Here is a 20,384-nt window from a genome sequence, read left to right on the forward strand (position 1 = left end):
TTTGACCAAAACTGAGGTGTGAAACACTTTTCACTCCTCAGGGCTTGTCTACACTACCGTGCAGGGTCGATCTAAGATACGCAACTTCAGCTATGTGAATAGCGTAGCTGAAGTCAACGTACTTATATCTATCTTCCGCGGTGTCTTCACTGCGGTAAGTCGACAGTTGACGTTCTCCCATCGACTCCGCTTACGCTTCTCATTCTGGTGGAGTACCAGAGTCGACGGTAGAGCACTCAGTGGTCAATTTATCGCTTCTCTACTAGACACAATAAATTGACCCCTGTTGGATCGATCGCTGCCCGCCGATCAGGCGGGTAGTGTAGACAAGCCCTACGTCATGATAAAAGAATAAAGAAGAGACACAGTTGGGTAAGAACAAGGCTTAAAAAAATGTTTTCCTTGTGAAAGGGGCAGCATCATGTTGATTTAGGACCCAAATTTCACTTTTATAAAGACAAGATTTCACAAAATCTAAAAATCAATAGAAATATTTCCGTTTTTTTTTTTTTAATTTCAACCAATGAAAAATGTGCATTATTTTAATGCATGACCATTCAGAAAGTGAAACAGATTTGTCTGGTCTATTTTATGGGCGGAACAGCATGCTACAAATAAACAAATCAACAGGAATGAAGAAAAAGTAAATGCTTTCAGTTTTTCATTCTTAATCATCTAAATTATTTCATAATACAGGTCATGATTTTACAATTTTTATTTGCAATCCAACAGTGCCCTTTTATTAATATTTTTTAAAATGAAGGGATACAGCTCTGAGGTTTAATGGATAGAGTACAAGGGTGGAAATCAGAAGGGGCTTGTGTTCCCAGTCCCACCACACACTTATTCCTTGATCTTTTGTAAATTACTTCATCTCCTCAAGTCAGATTTTTAAAAGTGTTTAAGTGCCTAAAGATGCAGATAGGAGTCTAGACACTTATCTCCCATTGATTTTAATGGGAATTAAGCATCTGGACACTTTTTAAAATCCCATTAGGCATCTGCATTTTTAGGCACCTGAATGCCTTTCAGAATCTGACCCCTAGTGCTCAGTTTCCTCATGTGTTAAATGGGATTGATATGCTCACCTACCTTTGCAAAGTGCTTTGACACCTATGGATGAGAAGTCTTCTATAAGGATTATTATTAGTGGTATTCATTTTATAAAGAAAAGACACTTTCACCAGTAGAGAAGCCAGAAACTCAAGAATGAACATTGTCTAAGTGGTGACAGCACTTCTAAAACAACAAACACCACAGTTACAGAAAGAGCTATGCTCAGCATTTACACATTGGCATCTCACCCTATAAACTTGCTGACTGTAGAGATTAGAGCCTCAGACAAGCCTTTAAGGGTATGTCTACACAGCACGTAAACACCCATGGCTGGCCCGTCAGCTGACTCTGGCTCGTGGGGGTCAGGCTGCAGGGCTGTAAAATTGCAGTGTAGATGTCGGGGCTTGGGCTGGAGCCCAGGCTCTGGGACCCTCCCCCCTCACAGGGTCTCAGAGCTTGGACTCCAGCTCGGGCCCGAATGTCAAGCACAATTTTACAGTCCTGCAGCCTGAGCCTGTCAGCTGACACAGGGCAGCTGCAGATGTTTAATTGAAGAGTAGACATACCCTACGTCTGGCTCAGGATTCTTCTTCAATATAACTCCTCCAGTGATAGCCTTGGAGGGCAGGAGCCCCTCGGGCAGAATAGCAAAAAGCAAAACTAAAGACTCATAACGTGGCTCCTGCAGGTTTAGCAGCGGGCTGCACTTCCACTGCTCTGGATTTTGTTTGACTGTTTCTCAGTTCCTGTATCTATCTCAGACAGTTGATATCACTTCAGGTGTCATTTTCCTTGCCAGCTACTTTTCTAGGTTCACACACTCCCTTTTGTAAGAATGTTACACCATCCATTCTTATTTTCTAAATATAAAGGCTTCATGTGTTTTTTGAGAATATGATCCTTATTTCCCCATTCAGCTATAAATATTAAGGGCCAAATTCTCAACTGGTATAAATCAATATAGCTCAATTCAAGTCAATAGGGTATTATCCAAAGCTCTAGGCACTGTTGTACCACTGATCAAGACCTCTGTGGGTTTTCGGTCAATTTTTTTACTGCAAGACCAGCAATTTTGACAAATTCACATTGCTGTTATTGGCAGGATGTACATAGCAGTAAAAGGCTTTTGAAGTGAGCTGACTTTGTATAAAATTAAAACCACAGAACAACCTAATTTGCTGAAATATCATTAAGTGTCTGTGCTAAACCCACAAAAGCCAGGAAACTCTAAGATGAAAGAGGAAAACTACTGATAGACCATGCTTTAAATCACGCATCACGCCCAGCTCAAGCAATACTTACAACCAGGAATATTACCCAGTGCTTAAGACTTCTGCAACACCTGCTCATAAAAGGATTAAGTAAAGACATCTGGGACTTTTTCAGCCTTAATTTTGAATTTCCCGGGTTTTGTGGTTTTAAGTTGCAATTCGGTAAACTGTTTCAGCACAAGGGAGCCGAATCAGGGAGCGATGGGCAGGTACACCAATGAGGAGTTCCAAGGCACCGAGCCTCAGTGAGGAGCATGGTAGTTATGCCATCGTTGGACAGGGCGCAGTTTCCCGATTGACTGGCAGCAGCACTTACACTCGAGACTACGACAGCCATTAGAAAGCTCTTTGCACCCTATATAGGGCTTGGCCACTCTCTTGCCCATTACTTTAACATACAATTATAGTTCCTTTGGATAGTGTTAAAAAAATTCACTGCCAAGTAATTTAGATCTAAAATCTGACACATCCACCACGGGATATCCTGCCTTGAGGAATAACACCTACATTCTATACAGCTTTTCATCAGTAGATCACAGAGCTTTACAAAGGAGGTCAGTATCATTATCCCCATTTTACAAAGGGAGAAACTGAGGTTCAGAGAGGTGAAATAACATGTCCAAGGTGACCCAGCAAGTCAGTGGCAAAGCCAAGAATAGAATCCAGGTCACCTAAGTCCCAGTTCAGTGCTGTATCCACTAGGCCAATGATGCTCAGACCACAGAGGTTCAGGAGCCAAATTAGCAATCATCATTACCCAAAAGAGCCAGAGTAGTGAGAATTCATTGTTTCATTTACTATTTTAGATATGTTTTCTTGGTTATTCTAAGTATTATTATTTTATCAACTACAATTAGTTAACAACATAGTAAAAGCATCCTGATTTAATTATTAACCAATCACACAGTGTTTTAATATCATGTGTTGCAAAGAGCCACAGGAGACACATTGAAGAGCCACTTGTGGCTCCTGGGGCCACAGTCTGAAGTATCACTGCACTTAGCCATTAAATAACATGGAGGTCTTGCAGTAAAAAAAAAAAAAAAAAAAAGATTCCCCATGCAGGAAAGGTGAAATTTGAAGGATCTAGCACTGTACCATTGAAACAAACAAAAAACCCACCACCTTTGCAGTCTGGCAGGCAATGATCCCAGGAGTCTCAATATTTGTATGTTTTAAAAAATCCTTCTGTTTTGAGGAATATTTTTTCTCAAAATATTAACTGCTATTTTTACAGGACCTGCACAAAATAATGTCCTTCTGCTCCCTCTGCTGTTTCTGCTACTGCAACATGCAAAGAAGCCGTGATTCAAAAGCTGTACACATTCTTTTGGACACTGCCACAGACACTGGTGAATAAACAAAAAAAATTGCATCATGTTTCTTCAGCAGAACAGAGGAACTCAGGAGAAATCAATATTTTTCAAAAGTAAAAAGAGAAAAATGTTTTTTTTAAGAAAAGCCAACCACACATAGCTGAGAAAAAAGCAATTGGCTGCGTCTCTCCAAAGAGTGACCCAGGTATACAGGATCTGCAACATTTCTACAATCAAGGATCCACCCTCAGGAGTACACTGATTCATTCTTTTCTCTGTTCAAGTACATCAGTAAAATTTAATTCAGCAGGAGTTCTAAATTTTGTTATTGTTATTTAATCAATGCTGTTATCGTGCTAGGAAATATATAAACACAATTGTTGAAAAAATGTCCAGTAAGGATTAATAATACCTAACACAAAATCTGCTCTGTTTAAATACAAGCTGTAGGTAATGTTTTTCCTAATTTTAAAATACAGATTGTTCCCCCGACTCTCCCCACAAATTGATAATATAATCAGCACCATCAAAGAAATATGATATGCAAGAAGAAAAGAATAATGTAAGAAGTGGTTGAAAGATCTCTATATAATAAATAATAATGTTTAAGGACAACTTACCAAACGGGTTAAGAACTTAAAATCCTAAGCCTATCACCAGCAAGAGGAAACACTAAGTTCAATTTCTCTCTAAGTGGGATTCCCCTACATCACATGTTTGTTTTTTCATTACAAGCAGCATGCCTACTTTTTTTGCCTTTGTTTTGCACTGCTTTCTTTTAATCCTTGTACTAGGCACAATACCAAACCATGAAGAGACCTTTCTTGTCCCAAGCATTCTTCTTTGAGTGCATATCAACTCTAAAATCTGATACGGGATTATGGTTAATAACCTAAACAGTATTTTAATGCTCAGAATAAAAAAAGCCACATTTTATTGAGAAGACTACTCAGAAATATAATGGGCAACTCTGATTTTTTGAAAGTACTATTTTTCTCTATATTAGTGTGCTGTTATTTTAAATGTAACACCTATAAACATGGTGACAGGTTTCAGAGTGATAGCCGTGTTAGTCTGTATCAGCAAAAACAATCATGCATCCGATGAACAATCATGCATCTGATGAAGTGGGTTCTAGCCCACGAAAGCTTATGCCCAAATAAATTTGTTAGTCTCTAATGTGCCACAAGGACTACTTGTTGTTTTTACCTATAAACATGAGCACACTGATTTTCTTACTTAGTATTTCAGAGCCTGATTTGGGTTTGTGCATATATAGGGATAACTGAATATCTGAAGATATCCATGATCAATACTCATCTGTTTAAAGTAAGCAAGAAAACCAGGTTGCAGACTGCCTACTTTCGTTTTATACACAAAACAGGCTTGACAAAATATTCTAAAGTTAATTGATTTAGCCCCTTGAGAGCTTTTTATACTGTTAGTATTAGAGTGGAAAAGTAAAATGAGAGTTAATAATGTGTGAGGCTGTTTTAATCAAAAATAGCTCTCATCTTGTAGCACACCCACAGCATGAACAAAAACATATTAGAAAAAAGCCGCATGACACATCACACATGCTGCAGGTGCTTCTGTCATGTCCAAATCCTACTGGCTGCTGCTGTTTTAAAAAATGTGTTATGCTTCTTGGACGGGTCTGTGAATTCTTCAGTGACCTGTACAATGCTGAACACGCTGTCAACACTTTCCAGATAAGAAATAATAACTAGCTGTGCAGATTCAAAAAGCGTCTAACAAAACATGACACACAAATCTGCTTGCTAATAATGACATTTTACAGAGCCCCCGCCATTTGCAAAGATCCTAAAGTGCTTTACAAACTACAGTATAGTCACTACACATCTTCAGTGGCGTGAGGTGGCCACTGCTGAACCTAATCAGCAAGCATTCATCGACAATGTGTGTCATTGTCTGTGTCATGCCGCAGCTGCACAAAGGGCTGTCACGAAGGCCCCAGCGATACTGGTTGGCTGCACAGAGACCTTTCCCGATTCAGAACATGTTCAACAGGGACCATTGGCGACGGGACAGGTCAAAACCAGGTGGACAAACTGTGGGGTCGGCGACAAGGGACTGGTTGGGGATTATAACAGATATCCATTCCTCTCGCCAGAGTGTTTCCGCCCTAACATCCTGGCGTGGCGGATGAGACCATAATTGGTGACGTGACGGCAAAGGTGCAGCTTGTGGTTTAAAAAGGTCACTGTGCAGCGGCAGGCTCGGGTTGGCGCGTACTTTCTCCAGTAACTCATCTGATATGAGGAAGAGCGATATTGCTCAGAACTGGGAGCCATGGGAGTGGCGTCAGACGCAGGGTGCCGGAGATGATGTGCATGGTGGCATGTAACTACATATCCACCAGTTTGGTGTGTGACAATCGACTCCAAACTAGTGCACAGTACTCCGCCACCAAATACGAGGTGGCAAGAGCTGACATCCGCAAAGTTCGAGCACAAGTACCCCATGACGAACCTGCCAATTTGCTAAGAAGGTTGTTATGTGTCTTAACGTCAGCTGCTGTCTTCTTCAGGTGGGCATGATAACTCAGTGTGAGGTCTAAGTTCAGACTGGTTCTACTTCACGCCTCACCTTCTGACCATTCAGATAAACATTCAGTTCTTGGGTTGCACTGGCGTGGTGAAGATGGAACAAACTGGAGACTGTTTTTATGACGCTTGGCTGGAGGCGCCAAGTCTTACAGAAGTCAGTTAACTTTATCATGTCCCGGTTTAAGGTGGCATCAAGCTCGTGAAACGTCCATGCCTGGGTACCGCAATAGATGTCGTCTGCGTAAGTGAACTTTCATGACTGTTGCTGGCAGGTCACTGACGTAAAGTTTGAACTGGTTTGGAGAAAGCACAGAGCCCTGGGGTAATCCATTGCTCTGTTGTCTCCAAGCACTTGTCTTCTCCCCCATATGGACTCTGAACTGCCTATCGCGGAGGAACAGTTCAACAACACCTGTGACCCAAGGTAACAGGACCCGTGATACCTTCACGAGCAGGCCAGTGTGCCATACCATATCGTACACTGCTGTTAGATCAATGAAAACAGTGCCCGTTTTCAAGTTTCTCTGGAAGCCATTTTCAATAAATGTGGTCAGCGCGAGTACTTGGTCGCATGTGCTACGGCCTCGGTGAAAGCTTGCTTGGTCAGGGCTCAGAATTCTCTCCATGTATGGGTAATACGTGCTGTAGGACCAAGTGCTCCAGTGCCTTGAAGCACACTGACAATAATGATATGGAACGATAGCATGATGCTTGACTTGGCTTGACTTCACAATTGAAATGCAGCCAGTCACCTTTCAGGTGCACAGTTGCAGTTGGATGACTATTGGTACACACACACACACCATACAGCACAACAGTGGTGTGGGGAACATTTTGACCAAGGACAGCATGTTAACTATTACTCCTACAAAAGGTGTAAACAGAATACTGAATGTTCACGTCGACCATTTGTGTGAAAGATTTTCAAACAGTAAATGGCATGGAATTCAGTTTATATTCCTCAAAAGGATAAAGAGTTAAGTTATTCCTTCCCAGATTTGTACCTAAAGTTCTAGAGAGCCTGCACTTCATATTTCAAATCTAATGCTTATTCCACTAACAGTAAGTATTTCAGTTGAATATTGTCTTCTTCACTTCCTGTTATAATATGTTTTGCAGTGCACTGTTAAAAAAACAGCTGTATTCCACGCAAGAGATGTCTGCAATTCAGTGTTTGGTGAAATGATTCCTATATATACACACGCAGATATTGTGCAAAAGCATTTTATGAGCCTTCAGGCTAACAGACATGATATAATTTATTAAATTAACAAATCCTGATAAGAATTGTTTACTTGAAAAATAAAGCCCAATATCAAATACTGTTACATACAATTAAAACATGACAGTCTCTCTCAAATTAAAAGGCCATTATGCCACTTAGCTTTCTGATATGTAAACACATTTTTTGTTATTTACAAATTTTGATGCTTCTACATAAATTCATGTCCCTCAAGCATTAATTTTCACAACTTTCTGGTACGTGATTTCAAAATTTTCCAGTTACTCCCTATCTGACCATCTGGAAAACCTTAACTGTTACTAACCATTCAGCAGAGAATGTGCCACTCATTTGCTGAGCTAGGTCCTAGATACTGCGAGTGAGATTCTCTGTTCCAACTAAGAGGTGCAGTACAGAATTTACAGGACGGGGGAGGGGTAATTAAGGTGGTTGCATCCTGATTCTGGGCTGCTCAGAGGGCTTGGGCAGTCCACAGCATATTTTGAACAGCCTTATGACATGTCTTCCACTGTTCCTGCACCAGGGGAATCTTCCCTGGCAGGATCCCGGGCTTTTAGAGCCCCTTTACACTTCACCTAGCATAGTGAGGCTGATGCAGGGGTGAGGAACTTACCCTAGGTACTTAGATAGTATGGTGTGGGACCTGCTATAAAATCTCAGCAGACAGAGAGGTTAGATAGAAATATGTTTAATTTAAAACGTAAACCCATTTTAAATAATTTTATCCCATAAAAAGAGATTGTGTGAGATGTAGCACTGTATATTTTAGTATCAATTTGTATGACAGAATATAAATGAAGAGAAATACAGTTATAAGAACAGTATCTGATAAACAAAAATACAAGGAAAATAAAATTGAGGAAGGATATGTTTTAATAAGATATTGCATTTCAGTGGGTCCAACTGTTTTGGCACAAGGCAATATTTCTCTATTTCTTTTTTTAAAAATGGTGTTCCATTTAATTTCATCTGGCTTTAAAATGTCCTTGCAGTATTTCTGGAAAATTTTCCCTGTCCCACCCTAGCGTCAATGCAAAAAGTTACAATTCTAAAATAATTATCTTATAAAAACAGATGCTGTTAAATATAAGTAAATGAAACATTCCAAGTCAACCTAGCTATGAATGTTAAAGTTTGGAAAGAATTACTAAGCAGCTAAGAATACATTTTTTTAGTGAGACTGAATATGCAATTTTTACTCAACAGAATTCTCCCAAGGAAGTTAACAGCCATTGAGAAAGAGCTCTTCAGAAAATTCTTCCATTGTATCTACAAACTTTTTACAAGATGCACAAGCTGTATTTGAAGGCCACCACTCAATCCAAGTCACAGAGTCTAACGGATACTGGTATCTACACAGACAAAAGAGAAAGCTCATTAGTACATAAGGAGTGAAAAAAAGATAAAAACAAGAGAAAATTCTAATATTAAATGGATTCCTTTGTGCTTAATTTCCTCTGTTTTAAATGTGGACAGCTGAAGAAATGTATTAGCATAAAAACAATGGGTAACACAAAATGGATTAAACAAGTCCTTAAAATATTGAATCAATTACAATAAATGACATGACCAAAGGTGTACAAGCACTTTGCCACTTTTGATGAGAATGAAGCATATCATGCTCTGGAGAGAGCTCAGCACATTCTGTTAATAATTTACTTACTTGAAACTGAAACCAACTGTTATCTGAAAGGCCTCTTTTCCCATGATCAAATACTGATTTCCCGGATTCAGTTTAACATCAGTACAAGTCTTCTTTTTAACAAAGGTGATTTCAGTGTTTTTTTGGGCAAAAGCCTCTCCTGGAGTTGAAGGGAATGCAGTTATTACATTGGAAAATTTCACAGAAAAAATTATTAAAAAAACAGCTGGCTTCAATTTTTTTCAGGGCCACACATGTTAATTAGGCATAACATACTAATTTGGTTTTACTATTTATCACAAGAGGGCAAAGCCACGCCATCCATTAGCCACTAACTATGTAACAGGGAAATTCAGATAAATCAAAACATGGATTTTCAGCCCTTTGGAATCAGTCTAGAAACATTAAACAGGTGGCAATCTGACTTCCAAAAACAGCCTTATACAAACCAAATGTGTTTAACAAGATAACTGCAGATGCAAATCGTAAAGCATGAGAAGACATGCAACTCCCACTGAATTGCTCAGCTAAATCTATGCCAACTTTGCTGCATCCAAATTCTACTTTATAAAAGCAAATATTATTGTTTCCTTTCCTTGAACCATTGTCTGCTTGTTTTGCCTGCCTAGATTGTGAGATCCTCAGCACAGGTGCCAGCATAAACAGCAGCAATAATAACAGTTTTAATAAAAGCGTAAATACAGTGAAACTGGTGAAAGACACTAGCTTACAAATATCAACCCAAGAATCTTCAGATTCATAGAGTACAATTATTCTCTATCTTTATTAGGAGACCACTTAGCACTGATTTTTGTCTGCTGCTTGAGTGGTCATTGAAGGGAGTCTTCATTGTAAACAAAATAATTAAATACATTACAGTTAGAACTCTCACCTGTTTTATAGAGATCCAGAAGAGTTGCAGTATACTTAATAAAACTACCTTCTTCACTGGAGGACAAGATGTTTACCTTATAGACTATAAAGAAAAAACAACAGTTGCTACTGTTTCAGGCAGAATTCTTCCTTTTGCTTTGCACGACATCCATACTACAGATGGATATTAGGGCCATCCGTAAAATGTATTGTTTGTCAAACTGAAACTCTTATAAAGCTAATCAAATCTCATGTTTCAGCATATCAACTGATTGTCCATGGATGGATGCACACCTAACGTACAGCATTTCACAATGAAGTGCAAGGTCTTTCCCGGTTGTCCTCTGAAGCATCTGGCACTAGCTACTGCCAGAGATAGGCTAATGGACTTAATAAACCAGAAAGGTAGTTTCAATGTTCCTAGATATTTTCCAGAAATCAACACAAATACACATATAATGCACCCTAATTCATTAATTAGGAGGGTTTCATTTATTTTTTGTATTACAATGTACTGCTATTATTTTACAAGGACACTGCATGTTTTGCACTAAAGAATGCCAAGCACTTCAAACACACACACACACACACACTTTTTTAGTCACAATTAAGGTTTTTTATGCTGCAATTCTTTAGACTATTCACATGTCATAGTATTATTCATCCAATGTCACTGCTCTAAAACTGGACTTGATTGTAAGTCTCCATTGCATCTAAATTCATTCAGACCTCGGCTACTCAAAACTATGTCTAAATTTTTAACCAATCATTAACAAACAAGCATTACAACAGTGTTTTATTAGGCTAATAGTTGAAGTAATTTAAAATTTCTGTAGACATATAGACCCAAAGGACCTGATGTAATAATTTATGCATATTCAAATCCAACGACAAAGGATTAGTGTTGGGGAAAAAAACTGATTGTTTTTGCCAGTAACAGAGAACACATGATTTAACATTTCACTAACACTTGCACAGAACTGTGCTAGCTTCAAGCATATTTATTTTAACATCAATCTAGCACGGATTTCCATAACTGAAGTGGCCAAAATTTTTAAATCTGAGAACTGCCTTATAGAACCATGCTATAGACTAGCAAGAGGGTAAATGACAGGATGGTGTGGTTAGCATATTATCAAAAAAAATACCAATTTCACACGGGTCAGAAGCCATGCTAGAATGCCTCTAGCCTAAAACATGGTTAAAGTCAAAATCCTTAACATGGTTCTGATCCCAACACTGACAAGTCTTTAAAAAACAAAAATATGTTTAAATAACTCTGTGGGACACGTTCCCTCTTTTTGCATTTTGGGGATAACATTTAAAAAGCAAACAACAAAAAAACCAAAGTCTATGTGAGAAGAATGTTAGGGATTACATTATCTGCTTTTAACCAACAAATTACAGGAAACTCAATTATATCTGATGCTTTGTTCACAACTTGCCTTACGTGTGCCTAAGTGTTAGAACACATTATACAGCACATCAAATAATCACTGTTCAGAGACCCTTACAAAACCCAGACAAACACAGTGTATGTGTGTGGGCGAGTACATTGTCCTCTGGGATTGGTGTAAAACTGTGCTTCTATTTTTGATTACCATTTTTAATAGGGGAAAGGTTTCTTGCACCCTTTCCTGCCTAGTTTGGCAGGCAAAATGAGAAATCTGTGTGTTGTATAGTTTCAGTTCTAGTGCGATGCTGCTTTTTCACAGGAATGAAACAAGACTATCACAGCCTGTAACAAACCCTCAGCGCTGCAGACATATCTGAAATGGGGTAATTTACTTTGCAAAAGTTAGCTGAAAATAACCAAGGGCTTTGATTTTTAATTCTGAAAAAAATGTGTTTGATTTTAAAGAATACTCAGTGAAAGATATATATTGAGGTCTGTCTTTACCCCAGTAGACCTACAGGCAGTCTATGATAAAGCACTGGAACCAATCCTGAGAGGTATTCAGCAGCCTCAATTCCTATTGACTTGAGCAGGAGTTGAGAGCCCTCAGATCTTCTTAAGAGACAGGCAGCTCTTCAAAGATTGGGACCATTAACTCTATGTAATTTCCACAGACATTGCCTTTGTCTAGCTTGAATTATTTTAATTTACAGGCACTAATAGGGGTATGTTCACCTCTATGAGTACATGTTGTTGTTAACAAGAGTCACATGCCTCCAATGTTCTTACAGGTATGTTGAAAAATGCTGCATCTCTCAAAGCAACATATATAAAAATATAAAAGGTGCACCCTGTAGCATCACATCATCACTCATCACACAGTGTTCATTTGTTTTTCAAAGTAATATGTACTGATCATTCATATCTTACCATATGCAATGACTTGCTGGCATGCAGCTTCTCTTCTCCTATCAGCAGTTATTGTCAGATCTAATTTCTTTTGCATTTGACTGCATTCCGCTATGTTTAGTGAAAGAGATATGACGTTAATGCTAGGAAGCAACATCAGCACAAGCCCTCTTTTAAAGTATAATTAATTTCTATTTGCTCATGGCAATCTGTAACACAGAAGCAACAGAGCTAAGCTACTCAATTCCCATTTAGTCCACAAAATGAAAATCAATAAGAGTTGTGCAGCTAAATTCCATACATCTTTTTTTAAAGTTTAGAATGTAATGAATGTTTAATTTATTGCAAAGGCAAAATTTGCTGTTCTGAAATAGAATATATAGCTCCTTTCACTGCTATGTAGTGCTCTCATCCACAAGGATCCCAAAGCATTAAGCTGTATTCTCCAACTAACTGCAACAGAATGGCATTTTTCGCTAAGTTTACCTTCCATGCATTTGCACTCAGCTCCTTCACACAGCCTCAGAAGTTTGTCATTTCCAAAAGGGTTATAAAATATGGTGCATTGTTTATCTACAGAATTGAACAGGAAAAAATAAATGCATGTAGAAGTTGAATTCCAAGAGAGTACCATCCAGACCTCTTCAGCCAGAAAGATGGTGACTGTGACATAAGCCTTAATATAATGTAGATTAAAAGTTGTGAAAAAGGGAGAAACTGTTAGTTTCTTAACAGGATTCAAAGAATCTTCTGAGAGCAAAAGATGTGAATTTGAAGAACTGGAACACATACCTGGTGCATGATATTCATACACAGTGAATGTGGCAGGGCTCCGCATTCCAACACGGTAAATCTCCCCTATTCGGAACGCAACACACATGAATTTATTAGCTGGCACCTGTTTGAAGGATGCATGAATTAGAAAGACACCAAAAGGAAGCTCTGTGTTACCAAAGAAATAAAATAGTGCTTCCAATTGTGAATAATCATAGGAAATAAAAAAGACGATCTACCGATTCTATCTGTAGAACAATATGTCCATCTTTTATCTCATAATTGGTTATCAACTGATCAACTCCACTTGCAAGCTAGGGGGGAAAAAAAGAGAAAGGTTTTTAATCAGCTAATTTAAAAGATTTTACATGGTCTTCCATAAAAGTTTTATGCTTATTGGTTTTAGCATGGTTTTGAGGAGTAAAACATTTTCTACAAATGGATCTTCAGTTACTTTAGTATTGCCATGTGATCCTAGTCATGAACAATTCCATACTTTAAGGGAACTGTTCTATCATCCCCTTGGGATAAAAACAACAACAATAATAATTAGACATCTACTAAAACTATGAAATCTCAACATTCTTGAACTTTGGTGAAGTCTGAGTCCAGATCCAAAGTTCATATTTGTCTCCCATTTTTCTAGGGCATTGACTCCCATTGACTTAACTGGATAAGGCCCATAATGGGCAAAACCCAGACTCTAGACTCAGGTACACGATTCCAATTAGTATGAGAAAAATGCGTTGCAATAAGATAGAGACAATGCTGAAAATCTGTGCTACTACCATAAAAAGATATAAAGCAGAAAGACAATAAATACTGTAGGTAAAGGTAAAATTTTCTTTAATATTTACAGTAGATAAATCTTCTGTATTTGCTTCCAGTCCGCTAACCAAAGTTATATCCATCACTACATGGGAAGACCCTGACTGTGGTTCTCTCTCACTAGGCTTGTACCTAAAATGGACAAAAATATTAATATAGATAGAACTTAGAGCACGGTCCTCAGAAAAACCTCTGGGCAAATTCTACTCATTCTTATGCCATTGTAAATCCATAACAACTTCACTGACTTCAGCTGACTTACTCCAGATTTACACCAATAAAATCAATAGAGAGGAGGGTGAGAAAACCTGGATTTGTGCTGGAAATGGCCCAACTTGACGATCACTTTAGATAAGCTATTACCAGCAGGAGAGTGGGGTGGGAGGAGGTATTGTTTCATGGTCTCTGTGTATATAATGTCTTCTGCAGTTTCCACAGTATGCATTCGATGAAGCGAGCTGTAGCTCACGAAAGCTCATGCTCAAATAAATTGGTTAGTCTCTAAGGTGCCACAAGTACTCCTTTTCTTTTTAAGTATTAATTACATTATAGTAGTGGCCACAGACTCAATCCAAACATAAAATTAAAAGAGTTCCTAACCCAGAGAGCTTACAATCTTTGACCCTGATCCTGCACATGCTTACACACATGCACATAAAAAGGGGTAGAAAGAGGGAAACAAGGGTCACAGCAGTAGTAACACAAGGTGGCAATTATTAGCAAGTGGATGACGAATATTTTAATCTCTTTTTTCCTTCTAACTTTGTTTTTCAAAAGTGCGGGAAATTAATTATAAATGCATATGCTAAAGTAAGTTAAGGCTACAGTTTTGAACATTCAGAAAACAGTAAATGCACAAGTAACCTCTTCATAGTAACCCTTGGCACTGATCCAATGACTTAAGTGCCAGCTGGGAATGGGAAATCCTGTGTAGGGCAGAGCTAGGAACCCAGGAAGTTTAGAGTTTGGATTAAATTTAAAAGATACCTAGACATGTAAAATATTGAAAAGCTCAGATATGTCACTGAAAAAATCAATTGAACTTACTTTGCGCAAGCTTCTAAACGTTCAGGTTGGTTATCATCTTTTCTTCTTTCACCTTTTGTATGTTAAATAGAACACATAATTTATAGCTCTTCAGAAGCAGCTGTCCAGACCACAGCATACTTATATGAATGGGTTCTCATGAACTATTTTCATATTCAGGAGACAAATACTTTTCAGAAATTTTTTCAGCCAATTTTTAATGGGAACCTATGTTTTATTCATGAACAAACAACATAATTTTTCATTTATACCTTAGCCAAAATTTTAATTTTTATAAACTGAACCAGCAAAGCACTTATCCATCTGCTTAAGTAAATGAAACTCACCCGGGTTAACTTAAGTGCACGGTACTTGCAGAATTGAACCCACTGACCTCCACTCCCAGATCCTTCTTCTGCAAGATAACAGCTGTGCACTGTTAAATTAACAGCTATGAATGACATCAAAAATTGATTGGGGTGAAGGTAAAGTTATGCGCACGGGATAATACTGACCACTTTGTTAATCAAGATGCATTTTCCTGTACAGTCCTGATTAATTTAAAAAAGAAAAACATGTTTTTAAAAGTCACCACTAACTCTTTACCTTTATCTGTCAATACATTAACCTTCAACTCAAAGTCACATGTCTCCTCAGAAGTACTGAATTTATGATATACAGTCCTCACCTATAAATGTACAAATAGACAATTAATAGAAAACATGCACAGCAAACAATTCTCAAAATTGATAAACAGGTGTTCACATTTGGAGATGATCAAAGGCAGACAGTCATATGCAGAATTAGATGTCAGTGTCTGGGGGCTTATTTGAACCTTGGAAATTAAGTTTGTCAGGGGTCACAAACCTTACCACACGTAGGTAAGCTTTGGCTGTTATTGCATCCAGAGAAGCCCCTATGAAATCAAACCACTGTAATGTACTGCAATCAAAGTAGACTTTTTGATGTTGAGTTGAAGACCTAACCTGTGGAATAGGTGTTTTGTACTGTGGAAGGAACTTCATCATACAATGGGCCCTTGAACAGCCAATCATTGAGGTAAAGGAAGATGATCACACCTAGTTGCCATAAATGAACGGCTACTACCTGCCATGACCTTTGAGAACATTCCGGGGCAGGGGAGGACAAAAGGAAGCACTCTCTACTGGTAGTGATTCTGGTCAACTGTAAAATGAAGAAACCTCTTGTGACGGGTGAATTGTGATGTGAAAATATACATCCTGAAGGTCAAGGACTGCGAACCAGTACCCAGAATCCAGCGACAGAATTATAGCTGTGAGAGTCACCATCCTGAAATTCTTTAATTTCACAAAGGTGTTTATGAGTCTGAGATATAATATTGGTCTCCATCCCCCATTCTTTCTGGGGACCAGACAATACTTTGAATAGAATCCCTTCCCCTTGTACTGGGCTGGAACTGTTTCTATGGCCCCTATGCATAGGAGACAGATGACTTCCTGTCTCAGCAAATGATCCTAAGACAGATCTCTGAGAAGAGGAGGAGGACAAGGAGGGGTGGGACAGGAAGGAATGGAGGTAAAATAGATGGAGCAACCTGAGGTTACAACTTCCAGAATCCATTTGGCCAATGTAATTTGTTCCTATGCAGGTAATATGTGAAAGTCCAGCTCTGAAGAGTGGGAGGTGGGTAGGCTGGGGCAGCTGAAGATTCACAAAGCGAAGATGTTCTAGATCTCTGACCAAGCCATCAAAACTGACATTTGGTCTAAGACAATGAGTGGGCAGTGATAGCAATCATGGTAGGAGGTCTTTTCTTTTGAAAGCTTGACCTCTTTTTAGGTGGTTCTGTAGATCTACGATAGGTAGAAAATTGAACCAGTCATTATCTTTGTGTTGTTTGAGAGCTACTAAATTTCCTCTTATTTGGCAGGTGTGTAAATGCCAAGATCTGAGCGTGGCTCTAAAGTCCTTCAAGGTATGAACAGATTCATCTGTGGATTCACAAAAGAGTTTCAGTCCATCGATGGGGAGGTCATCCACAGTGTTTTGGATGTCCCTAGGAAATCTGGACATTTACATCCAAGACACTCAATGCATGATGTCGTCAGTGGAGACATATTGAGCTGCAGTGTTGGCTGCATCTAGAGAAGCTTGAAATGACACCCTTGCTAAAAGCTGACCCTCTGTTATGACGGCCTGGAACTGTTCTCAAAGTTCTTCAAGAAGTTTTTCAATAAAATTGTTGAATGTACTGAAGTTAGCATGGTTGTATTTCACCATCAGACCTTGATAATTTGTGATCCTGAACTGCATGGTCACTGAGGAGTACCTCTTGTGCCCAAAGAGACAGACGTTTCTGGTCTTTATTGTAAGGGATTGCTTGCCATGTTCATTGACAGCTTCCACAACTAAAGAATTTGGTGGCGGGTGAGAGAACAAATATTCTGAATTTCTTGCTAGGACATAATATTTCTGCCCATTTATAGTAGGTGGTGCTGTGGCAGGAGTCTGCCATATGGTCTTAGCAGGTTCTGGTAGAGCTTCATTCACAGGTAGTGACACTGTCCAGAGGTGGTGTAAAATATCCAAAAGCATATGTTGTGACTCTTGAGCCTCCTCCAAAGGAATCTGGAGTGAATCAGAAATGCATTTCATCAGCTCCTAGAACTGCTTGAAGTTATCCATTGAAGAAGGTGGTGGAGGCATTACAGCCTAATTAAGCGATGATGGTATGTTTGAGGTGTCACTTTCTTGTCTGCTCTGGCCTCTTGTTCCTCAAAGATCTCCTCTTGGGGTTGAGGAGGACTCAATGGAGCAGAAAAATATATATCCTTATGCTCATCATCAGAGTAGCTAGGAGCTCTTGAAAACTGCTGACAATACAGAACTCAATGTCCCAATATGAGTATTGCGGGGAACCGTAATGTAAAGGAGGCGGCATCCAGTGTTGATCATACCAGTGAGAAGAAGCTCAAAATTGTTTCTCCCTTGCAACTTCCCTCTCAGAATGATTAATCAGGGGGATATCTCTTCTATGGTAGGCAGGAAATCCTTGGATGGAGATCTGGGAATCACAGAAATCATCCTCAAAATAGTCCAGTGGGGGCAGACAATGAAGGTGAAGCTAGATGTCTGTCCAATGTGAGAGGTACCAGAGAGCTGGGAGTCACTGGTGAAAGATAATGTCTTGGTGACTCAACAGATCACAGTAACAACAAAGGTTCAGTCCCCATTAGCAATGGAGACGCCAGTTCCTCTGAAACAAAAAGGTTCCTGAAGTTTCTTGTGGTAACAGGTGTATCTGAGCCAAGGTTGAGTGAGGCCCTAAAACAACTGGCTTCAATACCAAGGTTGCCGACTGCTTTGATGGTCTCTGTCTAGAAGATGGGTGTTGGCACCGGAGGCGCTGATTGCTTCAGAGATGCATATCTAGTGGATGGCGTCAGTACTGGAGATGTTGATGGCTTTTGGCACACTGGCATAGCAGTCTGGGATACCAGTTTGCGTACCAAGGTGGACGTTTCCAGTTTCCTAGAATCAAAGTGCTTGGGGTTCATAGCCTTCCCAGCTTCCTAGAAGCAGTGTACTTACATTCTCTGCTGGAATTATCATGTCTTATTGGCACCAATATCAATATTGAAGCATGCTTAGTATTGCATCTCTTGAAGAGCTTGAAGAGTTTGATGAGCTCCCAGTAGCAGAGCATCATCTTGGAGCCTCAAAGGTACTCTCTCTGGGACCAAAGGTCTCTGAAACAGTCATTCTCTGAGGTGACTGAGATTTCTCTGGAAAGGGCTCTGGTGGGAGATACAGAACTCCTCTTCTTTGGAGCCTGTTGGTACCTTTGGCGCCTTTATCCTGTGAAGATCCCAGCGCATGAGATATGGAGGTCAATGGGGCACTAAGTACACTTGAAGGCCAGTGTACAAAGGGTCCTCTGAACCAAGATCTGATGCTGGTCTTAGGGCTTGCTCCATCATAAGCAATCTAAATTTGATTTCTCTAGATCTGATTTTCTCTAGATTTTCTCTAGATCTGCTCTTTAAAAAAAGTGCAGATCTTACACTTTGCCAGTATGTGGGTGTCTCCCAGGGAAGACACTAAGAATGTCCATTGCTAATGGAGACGGACTTCCTGCAGAAAAAAACGCACTGCATAAGGCCTGGGGATCCTGGCATAACAAATGATGACCACCCCTAAGACAGAGGCATTCAAAAGTGGAGGAGAACAAGGGTGTTCAATTAAAAAAATCCCAGATAAAAAAGGGGCTACCAGATTAATAAAGTAAAACAAACAAACTGGTAAACTAAACTATCTGAAGACTAGGATAAAAAAAGCTAAGCTACTGCTAGGCTGAAAACAGGCATGCTAGATGCTCTTTCTGAGGCCATAGGGCAGCTGAGAAAGAACTGAGGATGGTTCACTCATGCAGTTCTATGTGTACTCTGTATGGTGCATGAAGATGTCTGGTATGCACGATGGACCGAACAGGCATTGTTACAGAAAATTACTAATCAAAGGTGCATGGGGCACATGCGTCCTGAAGTGGCACACCCATAGGGACACTACTGAAGAAGTAGTATACATAAATAATAACAAATATCAACCATCTTACTGAAGTGCTTTTGTGAATTACCTATTGTTCTGTTCTGAAAGGTAGTAATCAATTATTTATTTGTAAAATTCCTGGAGGTATAGAAGCCAAAGGATAAATAGTATGTCATAACAGCATTGTAATATATTTATAAACAATAATACAAAGCACAGAAAAATAGAATAAGAGAAGGCACATTCTCTATTACAAAGTTATTGAGGCAAAGTTTTTCAAGAATGTTCACTAATTTGGGGGTTCTTCATTTTTGGGTGCCCAACTTGAAACACCTAGAAATTGACGTCTCCAATTGCACACTCCAAATTAGTGAGCCCTGTTAAAAATTTTGGCCTAAATATTTAGAACTATGGAACAGATACGTTGGGAGAGGAGGGAAGAATTTCCATTGCTTGTCTCACTACAAATAAATCACCTGAGGTAATTTAATTATTTTACTGCTGTCAAAATGTTCCAGAATTAGACAATATCCTTTAGGAATCACATGACTTAAGACAAATGAGTTGAGTTGGTGTAAAAGCAGGTGTAACTAATGATTTCAAATGGAGCTGCACCTTCTTACACAAGATCTATACGTATCCAAAATGGCTTCTGCCACTTTGGTCCAGGGAACAGGTAACAGAAGTTGGGACATAAAGGAAACTTCTCGGGATCCCTTTCATTGCCCATATTGACAAGACCAAAAAAAGGCTTTGTTTCTTTAAAAATTTTTGCTTAACCACTTACATTTACTGTTGCTAAACCAGTGCTACTCCCAGTGCTTACATATATGTCATCGTACAAAGGTACCTAAAGATGTAAACATAAATATGATTTGACATTAAATATAAATATTTGCAAAGTACTAGTTAAGATACTACCATTAGCAGTCAAATAGATAGAAGTCACA

General features: G+C 39.1%; 2 protein-coding genes across 13 annotated transcripts in view; both read right to left on the reverse strand.

The window, feature by feature from the left end:
• TRAF1 (TNF receptor associated factor 1) overlaps positions 1-4,441 on the reverse strand; it is a 60,395-nt gene extending 55,954 nt beyond the window's left edge. For 2 of the 4 annotated variants that reach the window (XM_043530346.1, XM_027823529.3), the window contains exon 1: positions 4,264-4,439. The gene's annotated coding sequence lies outside the window, so the exon portion shown is untranslated. Of the gene's footprint in view, positions 1-4,263 lie in introns of all 4 variants that reach the window. The other 2 variants (XM_043530347.1, XM_043530348.1) reach the window with 2 other exon arrangements.
• Positions 4,442-8,128: 3,687 nt separating this feature from the next.
• The window catches only part of C5 (complement C5), a 56,557-nt gene continuing 44,301 nt past the window's right edge, over positions 8,129-20,384 (reverse strand). For all 9 annotated transcript variants that reach the window (XM_043530342.1, XM_037879362.2, XM_043530344.1 and 6 more), the window contains 11 exons: positions 20,222-20,284; positions 15,511-15,592; positions 14,926-14,977; positions 13,908-14,010; positions 13,290-13,364; positions 13,069-13,174; positions 12,763-12,849; positions 12,298-12,387; positions 9,991-10,074; positions 9,120-9,258; positions 8,129-8,808 (listed from right to left, as the gene is read on the reverse strand). In XM_043530342.1, the coding sequence (XP_043386277.1) occupies positions 8,679-8,808; positions 9,120-9,258; positions 9,991-10,074; positions 12,298-12,387; positions 12,763-12,849; positions 13,069-13,174; positions 13,290-13,364; positions 13,908-14,010; positions 14,926-14,977; positions 15,511-15,592; positions 20,222-20,284 (1,011 nt within the window). In that variant the 3' untranslated portion in view covers positions 8,129-8,678. The remainder of the gene's footprint in view (positions 8,809-9,119; positions 9,259-9,990; positions 10,075-12,297; positions 12,388-12,762; positions 12,850-13,068; positions 13,175-13,289; positions 13,365-13,907; positions 14,011-14,925; positions 14,978-15,510; positions 15,593-20,221; positions 20,285-20,384) is intronic.

This window comes from Chelonia mydas, chromosome 16, assembly GCF_015237465.2.
Source record: "Chelonia mydas isolate rCheMyd1 chromosome 16, rCheMyd1.pri.v2, whole genome shotgun sequence".
NCBI classification, from domain to species: domain Eukaryota; kingdom Metazoa; phylum Chordata; order Testudines; family Cheloniidae; genus Chelonia; species Chelonia mydas.